Genomic DNA, 14,727 nt, shown 5'->3' with positions numbered 1-14,727 from the left:
CTCCCTCAAGAGTTGAAGGATAGTAGTTCCCTAACACACCACCTCATATGCATTAACAATTAAAGCCCTCAGTCCAGCAACCCAAGGGCTGGAGACCCGTAAAAACTCACTTCTACAGATACCAACTCCTGTATTAGCGCAATGGTTTTTTTTGTTGTTGCTGTTTGTTTGTTTGTTTTTGCGGTACACAGGCCTCTCACTGCTGTGGCCTCTCCCGTTGCAGAGCACAGGCTCCGGATGTGCAGGCTCAGCAGCCATGGCTCATGGGCCCAGCTGCTCCGCGGCATGCGGGATCCTCCCGGATCGGGGCACGAACCTGCATCCTCTGCATCGGCAGGCAGACTCTCAACCACTGCACCACCAGGGAAGCCCGATCAATGGTTTTTTAAACTACTTTTAGCAACATATTTTCTGTTTTTATTTTTATAAACACAGTCTTCCATAGAACCCCAAATAAAATTGAAATAGATAAATCTGGTGCTGCATTAGTTGAAATGAGGGGTCCCCAGAAACTGTCCTGATGTAGCTGTTGCCCCCACCCCTTCTCCTAGACAGTTTCCTGGGTTTCTGAGGAAGCCAGTTTGAGAACCAGTGAGTGCCCTAGGACTACAACTGTCTTGATAAAGTTTAGTAATTTCAGACATTTCTTTAATATAGCTATAAAAGTAGATTATTAGGTATAATTGTTCCCAATATTCAAAGAATCAGAGGCTTTCTTCTCACTACATTATATTATAATCCCATACAGAAAATTTTCCAGCTTTACCTATAGACACCCTCACCTTCTCTAACTATTAAAACCCCATTGCACAACACATGTTTTTACATCACAGCTCTCCCGAAGATCTCCAGACTTGAGTAAAATTGCAAAACAAAGTTGAATTTTAAGTACTGGATCTGTGACATGGGCCCTCCAGCTTCAGGGAGGTGACAGGTACTGGTCTGTTCCTGGGTCCTCTGTGGCCAACACAGAACTTGGTGAAGAAAGCAATGTTGGGTGGCACATCAGCCCACCAGGACTATCTGATGTTGGCATTCTGCTTGAGGTAGTCCATGTAGCGAGTCAGGAGCATCTTCTGAAACATGCTGCTGTAGAAGGCCCATGATGGGATCAGGCTCAGAATGCTTGCCTTTAATAGACAAAAACACAAGTGTCTGGGAGAAAAGAAGAGCAAGGAAGTTGCAAGAAAACATCTCAATTTATATTCATCATCTTTAAAAATGTGTATCTGATGACTGAAGTTAAGTCCCAAATCTTTTAAGTAGTTGTTAAAGTTTAAATGTCTTGTGACATTTTCTCAGCAAACAGGGTTTTCTCAGGGATGTCAGAACAGTCAAAGCAGTCACTTGTCAGAACAGTCGTGAGGTATTTCTAAATTAAGAGAACTCTGTACATAGTAACACCCTCCCTTTCTTCTTTCTCTTAGTGAGCACTTTCTCTTTCTGGGGCTTGATCTCCCAGTGTCTTCATATTCTTTCTAGCAAGATTCTACTAAAATGAGATTCCAGGAAAAGAATCAGAAATGCTTTCCATCACCTGGCACAATGCCTGAGGCATAGTAGGCACTAAGCAAATACCTGAATGCATAAAAGAGTGAATGAACAGGAGAGTGGCCAAGATGGTGGAGCAGGAAGATGCTGAGCTCCCCTCCTCTCACAGGAACACCAAAATTACAACTATTTACAGAACAACTACTGATGAGAGAGACCTGAAGTCTAGCAGAAAAGATCTCCTACAACTAAAGATATAAAGAAGGAACCACAAAGAGATGAGTAAGAGGAGTGGAATGTGGTATAGTCAAAACCTATTCCCCTAGGCAGGAGACCCACAAATAGGAAGATAATTACAAGTGCAGAGGTTCTCCCCAAGGAGCAAGGGGTCTGAGCCCCACATTGGGCTCCCCAGCCTGAGGGTCCTGCTCCAGGAAGATGAGGCCCCAGAACGTTTGGCTTTGAAAGTCAGTAGGCTTATTTTCAGTAGAGTCAGAGGGCATTAGGATATAGAAACTCCACTTTTAAAGGGCACACACAAAATCTCACACACTCTGGGAACCAGGGCAAAAGCCCAACCACCAGGGTATAGGCACTGGCCCCAGGACCTCCAAGATCCCACAGCCAGCTGTCAGGTCCAAACCTGCCCACCAGCAGGCCAACACCAACTCCAGGACCCCCAGGGCCTTGCAGCCAGAGACACTGGAACCAGGCTCTGCTCACCAGGGGGCTGTCACTATCTCCAGGACACCTTGGGCCCCAGCCCTGAACACCAGCAAGCCAACACCGGTTCCAGGACCCATGGGCCCTGCAGCCAAAGACCCCAAGACCTGGTTCTGCCCACCAGTGAGATGTCACTAGCCCCAGAACTCAGTCTTACCTACCAGCAGACAGACACCAGTTCCAAGAACATGACAGTCCCACAGCCTGACATGTCAGGACCTAGCCCACCCATCAGCAGACTAACACCAGTGCTGAGACACCTTAGGCCTCACAGCTGCCCTGGGATCAGGCCCCACTCACCAGAGGGTTGACACCAGCTTTGGGACACCACAGACTCAGCAGCCAGCCATGTGAGGAACCACCCCCACCCTCTAGTAGGTCAACACTAGATTCGGGATCCCAAGCCTTGTAACCAGCCACCCTGAAGTCTGTCCCACACACCAGTGAGCCAGCACTAGCCCCAGGACCCCCTGGGGCTCCATAGCCAGCCACCTAAAGACCCAGTCCCACCCACCAGTGGCCAGTAGCCTCCGCAAAAGACAGAACTGGAGGCCAACCTAGCCTACCAGACCACCCATAGTAATCAGCCCGCCATGACAGAAGAGCCTGCACAGTCCACATGGGGGCACTCCTAGAGCATATAGCTCTGTTGACCAGAGGGGAGTACACTTCTGGGATACATAGGACATCTCCCACAAAAGACCACTTCTCCAAGATCAGGAAATGTAACCATCCTACCAGATACACAGAAATAAAAACAGTAAATTAGGCACAATAAGGCAACAGAGGAATATGTTCCAAATGAAGCAACAAGATAAAACCCCAGAAAAAGAACTAAGTGAAGTGGAGATAAGCAATCTATCTGATAAAGAGTTCAAGGTAATGATCAGAAAGATGCTCAAAGAACTCAGGAGAAGAATGGTGTAAGATGAATGAGTGAGAAGTTAGAAGTTTTTTTAAAAAGAGTTAGAAAATATAAAGAACCAAACAGCGCTAAAGAATACAATGACTGTAATAAAAATACAGTAGAAGGAATCAGTAGATTAGATGATACAGAAAAATGTATCAGCAAACTGGATGACATAGTAGTGGAAATTACTGAAGCTGAACAGAAAAAAGAAAAAAGAATTTTTAAAAATGAGAACAGTTTAAGAGACCTCTGTGACATCAAGAGTACTAACATTAGCATCACAAGCGTCACAGCAGGAGAAGAGAAAGAGAAGGGAACAGAGAAGATATTTGAAGACATAAGAGCTGAAAACTTCCCTGACCTGGGAAAGGAAACAGATATCCAGGTCCAGTAAGCACAGAGAGTCCCAAACATGATGAACACAAAGAGGACCACACCAAGACACATGGTAATTAAAACAGTAAAAATAAAGAGAGAATATTAAAAGCCACAAAGGAAAGGCAACAGTTACATAGAAGGGGACTCCCAAAAGACTAACAGCTGACTTTTCTGCAGGCCAGAAGAGAGTGGCACAGTGTATTGAAAGTGAAGAAAGGGAAAAACCTACAATGAAGAATACTCTACCTGGCAAGGTTTTCATTCAGATTTGAAGGTGAGTAAAAAGGTTTTACAGACAAGCAAAATCTAAGAATTCAACACCATGAAACCAGCTTTACAAGAAATGTTAAAGGGACTTCTTCCCTAGGCAGAAAAGAAAAGGCCACAAATAGAAATATGAAAAGTATGAAAGGAAAAAATCTCATCAGTAAAGTCAAACATAGAGTAAAGGTAGTAAATAAGCCAAATATAAAGATAGGAGGAAGGTTAAAAAACAAAAGTAGTAAAATCATCTATATCCACAATAAGCAGTTAAGGGACAAACAGAACAAAAAGATGAAAATTATAATGTCAAAAACAGTAAATATGAAGGGCGGGGAGTAAAAATACAGGATTGTTACAATGTGTTCAAACTTAATAGATCATTAATTTAAAACAATCATGGATATATAGAGATTGCTATATATAAACCTCATGGTAACCACAAACCAAGAACCTATAATAGATATGTTCACACAAAAGAAAAAGGAATCAAAATATAACACTAAAGATAGTCATCAAATCACAAGGAAAGCAAGAAAAAGAAGTAGGAAGGAACAATAAAGAACTACAAAAACAACTCAATTACAATTAACAAAATGGCAAAAAGAACATACATATCAATAATTACTTGAAATGTAAATGGATTAAATGCTCCAATCTAAACACATAGAGTGGCTGAAAGGATACAAAAACAAGCCCAGTATATATGCTGCCTACAAGAGACTCACTTCAGATCTAAAGACACATACACGGAATTCCTTGGTGGGCCAGTGGTTAGGACTCAGCACTTTCACTGCCACGGGCCTAGGTTCAATCCCTGGTTGGGGAACTAGGATCCTACAAGCCACACAGTGCAGACAAATTAATTAATTAATTAAAGACACATACAGACTGAAAGTGAGGGAATGGAAAAAGATATTCCATGCAAATGGAAATCAAAAGAAAGCCAGGGTACAAAACATACATCAGAAAAAATACACAATGTTGTAAAACAACTATACCCCAATTAAAAAAAAAAAAGGAAAAATACACTTTAAAACAGAGACTGTAATAAGAGAAAAAGTAGAACATTATATAATAATCAAGAGATCAATCCAAGAAGAAGATATAACTATTGTAAATATATGTGCACCTTACATAGGAGCACATATGTACATAAATATTAACAGACATAAAGGCAGAAATTGACAGTAACACAATAATAGTAGGGGAACTTAACAACACACTTACATCAATGGACAGGCCATCCAGACAGAAAATCAACAAGGAAACACAGGCCTTAAATGACACGGTAGGACAGATGAACTTAATATGTATATATAGAACATTCCCTCCCAAAGCAGCAAAATACACATTCTTTTCAACTGCACATGGAACATTCTTCAGGATAGATTACATGCTAGGCCACAAAATAAGTCTCAGGAAATTTAAGAAGACTGAAGTCATAGTAAGCGTATTTTCCAACCACAACACTGTAAGACTAGTAATCAACAAGAAAATACTGCAAGAAACACAAACACGTGGAGGCTAAACAATATGCCACTAAAAAACCAGTGGGTCACTGAAGAAATCAAAAACTGCCTGGAGACAAATGAAAACAAAAACAGAATGATGCACAATCTATGAGACACAAAAAAAGCAGTTCTAACGGGGAAGTTTATAGTGATACAAGCCTACCTCAGGAAACAAGGAAAATCTCAAATAAATAATCTAACCTTACACCTAAGGAACTGAAAAAAGAGAACAACCAAAACCCAAAGTTACTATAAGGAAAGAAATAATAAAGATCAGAGCAGACATAAATGAAATAGAGACTAAAAAATTTTTTAAACCAACAGAAAATATCAGTGAAACTAAGATCTGTTTCTTTCAAAAGATAAACAAAATTGATAAAACTTTAGCCACACTCATCAAGAAAAAAAGAGAGAACCCAAATCAATAAAATCAGAAATGAAAAAGGAAAAGTTACAACCAACACCTCAGAAATACAAAAGATCATAAGATATTACTATGAACAATTATATGCCAATAAAATTAACAACCAAGAAGAATTGGACAAATTACTAGAAATGTACAATCTCCCAAGACTGAACCAGGAAGAAATAGAAAATATAAACAGACCAATTTCCATAATGAAGTTGAATCAGTAATCAAAAAATTCCCAATATCTCCCAAGGCAATAGAAATAAAAGCAAAAATAAATAAATGGGACCTAATCAAATGTATAAGGTTTTGCACAGCAAAGGAAACCATAAACAAAACAAAAAGACAACCTATGAACTGGGAGAAAATATTTGCAAACAATGCAACCAATAAGGGCTTTATTTCCAAAATACACAAACAGCTCATATAACTCAATAACAACAACAACAAAAAGCCCAATCAAAAAATAGGCAGAAGACCTAAATAGACATTTTTCCAAAGAAGATATACAGATGGCCAAAGATGCTCAACATCACTAATTATTAGAGAAATGCAAATCAAAACTACAATGAGGGGGGGGGAACCCTGGGAAGATGGCGGAAGAGTAAGACGCGGAGATCACCTTCCTCCCCACAGATACATCAGAAATTCATCTACACGTGGAACAACTCCTACAGAACACCTACTGAACGCTGACAGAAGACCTCAGACCCCCCAAAAGGCAAGAAACTCCCCACATACCTGGGTAGGGCAAAAGAAAAAAGAATAAACAGAGACAAAAGGATAGGGACGGGACCTGCACCAGTGGGAGGGAGCCGTGAAGGAGGAAAGGTTTCCACACACTACAAGCCCCTTCACGGGCAGAGACTGCAGGTGGCGGAGGGGGAAAGCTTCGGAGTAGCGGAGGAGAGCACAGCAACAGGGGTGTGGAGGGCAAAGCGGAGAGATTCTGGCACAGAGGATCAGTGCCCTCAGGCACACACCAGCCCGAGAGGCTTGTCTGCTCGGCCGCCGGGGCGGGCAGGGCTGGGAGCTGAGGCTCGGGTATCGGCTTTCAGTCGGAGCGCAGGGAGAGGACTGGGGCTGGTGGCAGGAAGAGAGCCTGAAGGGGTTAGTGCACCACGGCGAGCCCGGAAGGAGTCCGGAGAAAGGGTCTGGAGCTGCCGAAGAGGCAAGAGGCTTTTTCTTCCCTTTTGTTTCCTGGTGCGCGAGGGGAGGGCATTAAGAGGGCTGCTTTGGGAAGCGCCGGAGACGGGCGCGAGCCGTGGCTAAAGGCGCGGACCCCGGAGACGGGCGTGGGACGCTGGGGCTGCTGCTGCTGCCGCCGCCGCGGGGCCTGTGTGCGAGCGCGGGTCACTGTCCGCCCTGCCTTCCGGGGGGCCTGGGCACCCCGCCACTGCCGGGGTCCCGGAACCCGGGGACGGCTTTCCCGGGAAAGCGCACGGAGCGCCTCGGTCTGGTACGACGTCACGCCGGCCTCTGCCGCCGCAGGCCCGCCCCACACTGCGCGCCCCTCCCTCCCCTCTGCCTGAGTGAGCCAGAGCCCCCGAATCAGCGGCTCCTTTAAACCCGTCCTGTCTGAGCGAAGAACGGACGCCCTCCAGCGACCTACGTGCAGAGGCGGGGCCAGGTCCAAGGCTGAGACCCGGGAGCTGTGAGAACAGAGAAGAGACAGGGAAATCTCTCTGTGCAGCCTCGGAGGCAGCGGATTAAAGCTCCACGGTCCACTTGATGTGCCCTGCATCTGTGGAGTGCATGAATGGACAGCGAATCATCCCAAATTGAGGAAGTGGACTTTGAGGACAAGATTTAAGACTTTCCCCACTTTTCCTCTTTTTACAACGAATTATCCCAAATTAAGGAGGTGGACTTAGAGAGCAAGATTTCAGACTTCTCGCCCTTTTCCTCTTTTTACAACGAATTATCCCAAATTGAGGAGGTGGACTTGGAGAGCAAGATTTTTGATTTTTCCCCCAGCTCTCTTTTTGTGAATGTGTATGTGTATTCTTCTGTGTAAGATTCTCTCTGTATAGCTTTGCTTCCACCATATGTCCCAGGGTTCTATCTGTCCGTTTTTTTTTCAATAATTACTTTTTAATTTTAATAACGCTACTATATTTCATACTTTGTTCTATTTTACTTTACCTGCTCTTTCTTTTTTTCCTACCTTCCCTTCCTCCCTCCCTCCGCCCCTCCTTTCCTTCTTTCTCTTTTTCTTTCCTCCCTCCCTCCCTCCCTTCTTCCTTTCACTCTTTCTTTTTCTTTCCTTCCTCCCTCCCTCCCACCACTCTTCCTTTCACTTTCTTTTTTTTCCTTCCTCCCTCCCTCCCTCCTTTCTCTCTTTCTTTCTTTCCTTCCTCCCTCCCTCCCTTCCTCCATTCACTCTTCCTTTTTCTTTCATTCCTCCCTCCCTCCCACCCCTCTTCCTTTCACTTTCTTTTTCTTTCCTTCCTCCCCCCTCCCTCCTGTCTTTCTTTCTTTCTTTCTTTCCTTCCTCCCTCCCTCCCTTCTTCCATTCACTCTTCCTTTTTCTTTCATTCCTCCCTCTCTCCCTCCTTTCTTTCTTTCTTTCTTTCCATCCTTCCTCCCTCCCTCCCTCCTTTCTTTCTTCTTTCCTTCCTTCCTTCCTTCCTTCCTTTCTTTCCTTCTTCCTTTCTTTCTCTCTCTCTTTCTTTCTTCTACTAATTCTTTCTTTCTACTTTTTCTCCCTTTTATTCTGAGCCGGGTAGATGAAAGTCTCTTGGTGCTGCAGCCAGGAGTCAGTGCTGTGCCTCTGAAGTGGGAGAGCCAACTTCAGGACACGGGTCCACAAGAGACCTCCCAGCTCCACATAATATCAAGCAGCGAAAATCTCCCAGAGATCTCCATCTCAACACCAGCACCCAGCTTCAGTCAACGACCAGCAAACTACAGTGCTGGTCACCCTATGCCAAGCAACTAGCAAGGCAGGAACACAACCCCACCCATTAACAGAGAGGCTGCCTAAAAACATAATAAGGCCACAGGCACCCCAAAACACACCACCAGACGCGGACCTGTCTACCAGAAAGACAAGATCGAGCCTCAACCACCAGAACACAGGCACTAGTCCCCCCCACCAGGAAGCCTACACAACCTACTGAAACAACCTTAGCCACTGGGGACAGACACCAAAAACAATGGGAACTACGAATCTGCAGCCTGCAAAAAGGAGACCCCAAACACAGTAACATAAGCAAAATGAGAAGACAGAAAAACACACAGCAGGTGAAGGAGCAAGATAAAAACCTACCAGACCTAACAAATGAAGAGGTAATAGGCAGTCTACCTGAAAAAGAATTCAGAATAATGATAGTAAAGATGATCCAAGATTCTATTTCCAAGATCCAAAATCTTGGAAATAGAATAGACAAAATGCAAGAAACAGTTAATAAGGACCTAGAAGAAATAAGATGAATCAAGCATCAATTAAAAACACAATAAATGAAATGAAAAATACTCTAGATGGGATCAATAGCAGAATAACTGAGGCAGAAGAACGGATAAGTGAGGTGGAAGATAAAATAGTGGAAATAACCGATGCAGAGCAAAATAAAGAAAAAAGAATGAAAAGAACAGAGGACAGTCTCAGAGACCTCTGGGACAACATTAAACGCACCAACATTCGAATTATAGGGGTTCCAGAAGAAGAAGAGAAAAAGAAAGGGACTGAGAAAATATTTGAAGAGATTATAGTTGAAAACTTCCCTAATATGGGAAAGGAAATAGTTAATCAAGTCCAGGAGGCACAGAGAGTCCCATACAGAATAAATCCAAGGAGAAATACGCCAAGACACATATTAATCAAACTGTCAAAAATTAAACACAAAGAAATCATATTAAAAGCAGCAAGGGAAAAACAACAAATAACACACAAGGGAATCCCCATCAGGTTAACAGCTGATCTCTCAGCAGAAACTCTACAAGCCAGAAGGGAGTGGCAGGACATACTTAAAGTGATGAAGGACAGAAACCTGCAACCAAGATTACTCTACCCAGCAAGGATCTCATTCAGGTTTGATGGAGAAATTAAAACCTTTACAGACAAGCAAAAGCTGAGAGAGTTCAGCACCACCAAACCAGCTTTAAAACAAATGCTAAAGGAACTTCTCTAGGCAAGAAACACAACAGAAGGAATATACCTACAATAATGAACCCAAAGCAATTAAGAAAATGGGAATAGGAACATACATATCAATAATTACCTTAAATGTAAATGGACTAAATGCTCCCACCAAAAGACACAGATTTGCTGAATGGATCCAAAAACAAGACCCATATATATGCTGTCTACAAGAGACCCACTTCAGACCTAGAGACACATACAGATTCAAAGTAAGGGGATGGAAAAAGATATTCCATGCAAATGGAAATCAAAAGAAAGCTGGAGTAGCAATTCTTATATCAGACAAAATAGACTTTAAAATAAAGACTATTAGAAGAGACAAAGAAGGACACTACATAATGATAAAGGGATCGATCCAAGAAGAAGATATAACAATTGTAAATATTTATGCACCCAATATAGGAGCACCTCAATACATAAGGCAAATACTAACAGCCATAAAAGGGGAAATCGACAGTAACACACTCATAATAGGGGACTTTAACACCCCACTTTCACCAATGGACAGATCATCCAAAATGAAAATAAATAAGGAAACACAAGCTTTAAATGATACATTAAACAAGATGGACTTAATTGATATTTATAGCACATTCCATCCAAAAACAACAGAATACACATTTTTCTCAAGTGCTCATGGAACATTCTCCAGGATACATCATATCTTGGGTCACAAATCAAGGCTTGGTAAATTTAAGAAAATTGAAATTGTATCAAGTATCTTTTCCGACCACAATGCTATGAGACTAGACATCAATTACAGGAAAAGATCTGTAAAAAATACAAACACATGGAGGCTAAACAATACACTACTCAATAACGAAGTGATCACTGAAGAAATCAAAGAGGAAATTTAAAAATACCTACAAACAAATGACAATGGAGACACAACAACCCAAAACCTATGGGACGCAGCAAAAGCAGTTCTAAGGGGGAAGTTTATAGCAATACGATCCCACCTTAAGAAACAGGAAACATCTCGAGCAAACAACCTGACCCTGCACCTAAAGCAATTAGAGAAAGAAGAACAAAAACCCCCCAAAATCAGCAGAAGGAAAGAAATCATAAAGATCAGATCAAAAATAAATGAAAAAGAAACAAAGGAAACGATAGCAAAGATCAATAAAACTAAAAGCTGGTTCTTTGAGAAGATAAAATAGACAAACCATTAGCCAGACTCATCAAGAAAAAAAGGGAGAAGACTCAAATCAATAGAATTAGAAATGAAAAAGGAGAAGTAACAACTGACACTGCAGAAATACAAAAGATCATGAGAGATTACTACAAGCAACTTTATGCCAATAAAATGGACAACCTGGAAGAAATGGACAAATTCTTAGAAATGCACAACCTGCCAAGACTGAATCAGGAAGAAATAGAAAATATGAATAGACCAATCACAAGCACTGAAATTGAAACTGTGATTAAAAACCTTCCAACAAACAAAAGCCCAGGACCAGATGGCTTCACAGGCGAATTCTATCAAACATTTAGAGAAGAGCTAACACCCATCCTTCTCAAACTCTTCCAAACAATTCCAGAGGAAGGAACACTCCAAAACTCGTTCTACGAGGCCACCATCACCTTGATACCAAAACCAGGCAAGGATGTCACAAAGAAAGAAAACTACAGGCCAATATCACTGATGAACATAGATGCAAAAATCCTCAACAAAATACTAGCAAACAGAATCCAACAGCACGTTAAAAGGATCATACACCATGATCAAGTGGGGTTTATTCCAGGAATGCAAGGATTCTTCAATATACGCAAATCAATCAATGTGATACACCATATTAACAAATTGAAGGAGAAAAACCATATGATCATCTCAATAGACGCAGAGAAAGCTTTCGACAAAATTCAACACCCATTTATGATAAAAAAACCCTGCAGAAAGTAGGCATAGAGGGAACTTTCCTCAACATAATAAAGGCCATATACGACAAACCCACAGCCAACATTGTCCTCAATGGTGAAAAACTGAAACCATTTCCACTAAGATCAGGAACAAGACAAGGCTGCCCACTCTCACCACTATTATTCAACATAGTTTTGGAAGTTTTAGCCACAGCAATCAGAGAAGAAAAGGAAATAAAAGGAATCCAAATTGGAAAAGAAGAAGTAAAGCTGTCACTGTTTGCAGATGACATGATACTATACATAGAGAATCCTAAAGATGCTACCAGAAAACTACTAGAGCTAATCAATGAATTTGGTAAAGGAGCAGGATACAAAATTAATGCACAGAAATCTCTGGCATTCCTGTACACTAATGATGATAAATCTGAAAATGAAATCAAGAAAACACTCCCATTTACCATCGCAACAAAAAGAATAAAATATCTAGGAATAAACCTACCTAAGGAGACAAAAGACCTCTATGCAGAAAATTATAAGACACTGATGAAAGAAATTAAAGATGATACAAATAGATGGAGAGATATACCATGCTCCTGGATTGGAAGAATCAATATTGTGAAAATGACTCTACTACCCAAAGCAATCTACAGATTCAATGCAATCCCTATCAAACTACCACTGGCATTTTTTACAGAACTAGAACAAAAAATTTCAAAATTTGTTTGGAGAAACAAAAGACCCCGAATAGCCAAAGCAATCTTGAGAACAAAAAACGGAGCTGGAGGAATCAGGCTCCCTGACTTCAGACTATACTACAAAGCTACAGTAATCAAGACAGTGTGGTACTGGCACAAAAACAGAAAGATAGATCAATGGAACAGGATAGAAAGCCCAGAGATAAACCCACACACATATGGTCAACTTATCTTTGATAAAGGAGGCAGGAATGTACAGTGGAGAAAGGACAGCCTCTTCAATAAGTGGTGCTGGGAAAACTGGACAGGGACATGTAAAAGTATGAGATTAGATCATTCCCTAACACCATACACAAAAATAAGCTCAAAATGGATTAAAGACCTAAATGTAAGGCCAGAAACTATCAAACTCTTAGAGGAAAACATAGGCAGAACACTCTATGACATAAATCACAGCAAGATCCTTTTGGACCCACCTCCTAGAGAAATGGAAATAAAAACAAAGATAAACAAATGGGACCTAATGAAACTTCAAAGCTTCTGCACAGCAAAGGAAGCCCTAATGAAGACCAAAAGACAACCGTCCGAATGGGAGAAAATATTTGCAAATGAAGCAACTGACAAAGGATTAATCTCCAAAATTTATAAACAGCTCATGCAGCTCAATAGCAAAAAAACAAACAACCCAATCCAAAAATGGGCAGAAGACTTAAATAGGCATTTCTGCAAAGAAGATATACAGACAGCCAACAAACACATGAAAGAATGCTCAACATCATTAATCATTAGAGAAATGCAAATCAAAACTACAATGAGATATCATCTCACACCAGTCAGAATGGCCATCATCAAGAAATCTAGAAACAATAAATGCTGGAGAGGGTGTGGAGAAAAGCGAACACTCTTGCACTGCTGGTGGGAATGTGAATTGGTACAGCCACTATGGAGAACAGTATGGAGGTTCCTTAAAAAACTAAAAATAGAACTACCATATGATCCAGCAATCCCACTACTAGGCATATACCCTGAGAAAACCATAATTCAAAAAGAGACATGGGGCCTCCCTGGTGGCGCAGTGGTTGGGAGTCCGCCTGCCGATGCAGGGGACACGGGTTCGTGCCCCGATCCCGGAGGATCCCACATGCCGCGGAGCGGCTGGGCCCGCGAGCCATGGCCGCGGAGCCTGTGTGTCCGGAGCCTGTGCTCCGCAACGGGAGAGGCCACAGCAGTGAGAGGCCCGCGTACAGCAAAAAAAAAAATAAATAAATAAATAAATAAAGAGACATGTACCAAAATGTTCATTGCAGCTCTAATCACAATAGCCCGGAGATGGAAACAACCTAAGTGTCCATCATCGGATGAATGGATAAAGAAGATGTGGCACATATATACAATGGAATATTACTCAGCCATAAAAAGAAACGAAATTGAGCTATTTGTAATGAGGTGGATAGACCTAGAGTCTGTCATACAGAGTGAAGTAAGTCAGAAAGAGAAAGACAAATACCGCATGCTAACACATATATATGGAATTAAAAAAAAATGTCATGAAGAACCTGGGGGTAAAACGGGAATAAAGACACAGACCTACTTGAGAATGGACTTGAGGATATGGGGAGGCGGAAGGGTAAGCCGTGACAAAGCGAAAGAGAGGCATGGACATATATACACTACCAAACGTAAGGTAGATAGATAGTGGGAAGCAGCCGCAGAGCACAGGGAGATCAGCTCGGTGCTTTGTGACCACCTGGAGGGGTGGGATGGGGAGGGTGGGAGGGAGGGCGATGCATGAGGGAAGGGATGTGGGAACAGATGCATATGTATGACTGATTCACTTTGTTATAAAGCAGAAACTAATTAAAAAAATAAAATACAACAAACAAACAAAAAACACAAAATACCAATGGCATTTTTTCAAAGAAGTAGAACAAATAATTCTAAAATTTTCATGGAAACAAAAAAGATCTTGAATAGCCAAAACAATTTTGAAAAAGAAGAACAAAGCTAGAAGTATCATGCTACCTAATTTCAAACTATACTATAAAGCTACTATAATCAAAACAGCATGGTACTGTCCCCAAAACAGACACATAGATCAATGGAACAGAATAGAGAACTGAGAAATTAACTGACACTTATATGTGCAATAAATCGACAACAAAGGAGAAAAGAATATACAATGAAGAAAAGACAGCCTCTTCAATAAATGGGGTTGGGAAAACTGGACAACTACATGCAAAAGAATCAAACTGAACTACTTTCTCACATCACGCACAAAATTAAATTCAAAGTGGATTAAAGACTTAAATGTAAGACCTGAATCCATAAAATTTCTAGGA

The 14,727-nt window shown here is 41.6% G+C and overlaps 1 protein-coding gene across 1 annotated transcript in view; it reads right to left on the bottom strand.

The window, feature by feature from the left end:
* Positions 1 to 1,019: 1,019 nt before the first annotated feature.
* HSD17B3 (hydroxysteroid 17-beta dehydrogenase 3) overlaps positions 1,020 to 14,727 on the bottom strand; it is a 52,664-nt gene continuing 38,956 nt past the window's right edge. The window contains exon 11 of the mRNA XM_060101869.1: positions 1,020 to 1,130. Within this exon, the coding sequence (XP_059957852.1) occupies positions 1,020 to 1,130 (111 nt within the window). The remainder of the gene's footprint in view (positions 1,131 to 14,727) is intronic.

Source organism: Mesoplodon densirostris, chromosome 6 (assembly GCF_025265405.1).
Source record: "Mesoplodon densirostris isolate mMesDen1 chromosome 6, mMesDen1 primary haplotype, whole genome shotgun sequence".
Lineage (NCBI taxonomy): Eukaryota > Metazoa > Chordata > Mammalia > Artiodactyla > Ziphiidae > Mesoplodon > Mesoplodon densirostris.
This window is presented reverse-complemented; position numbering and strand designations above follow the sequence as displayed.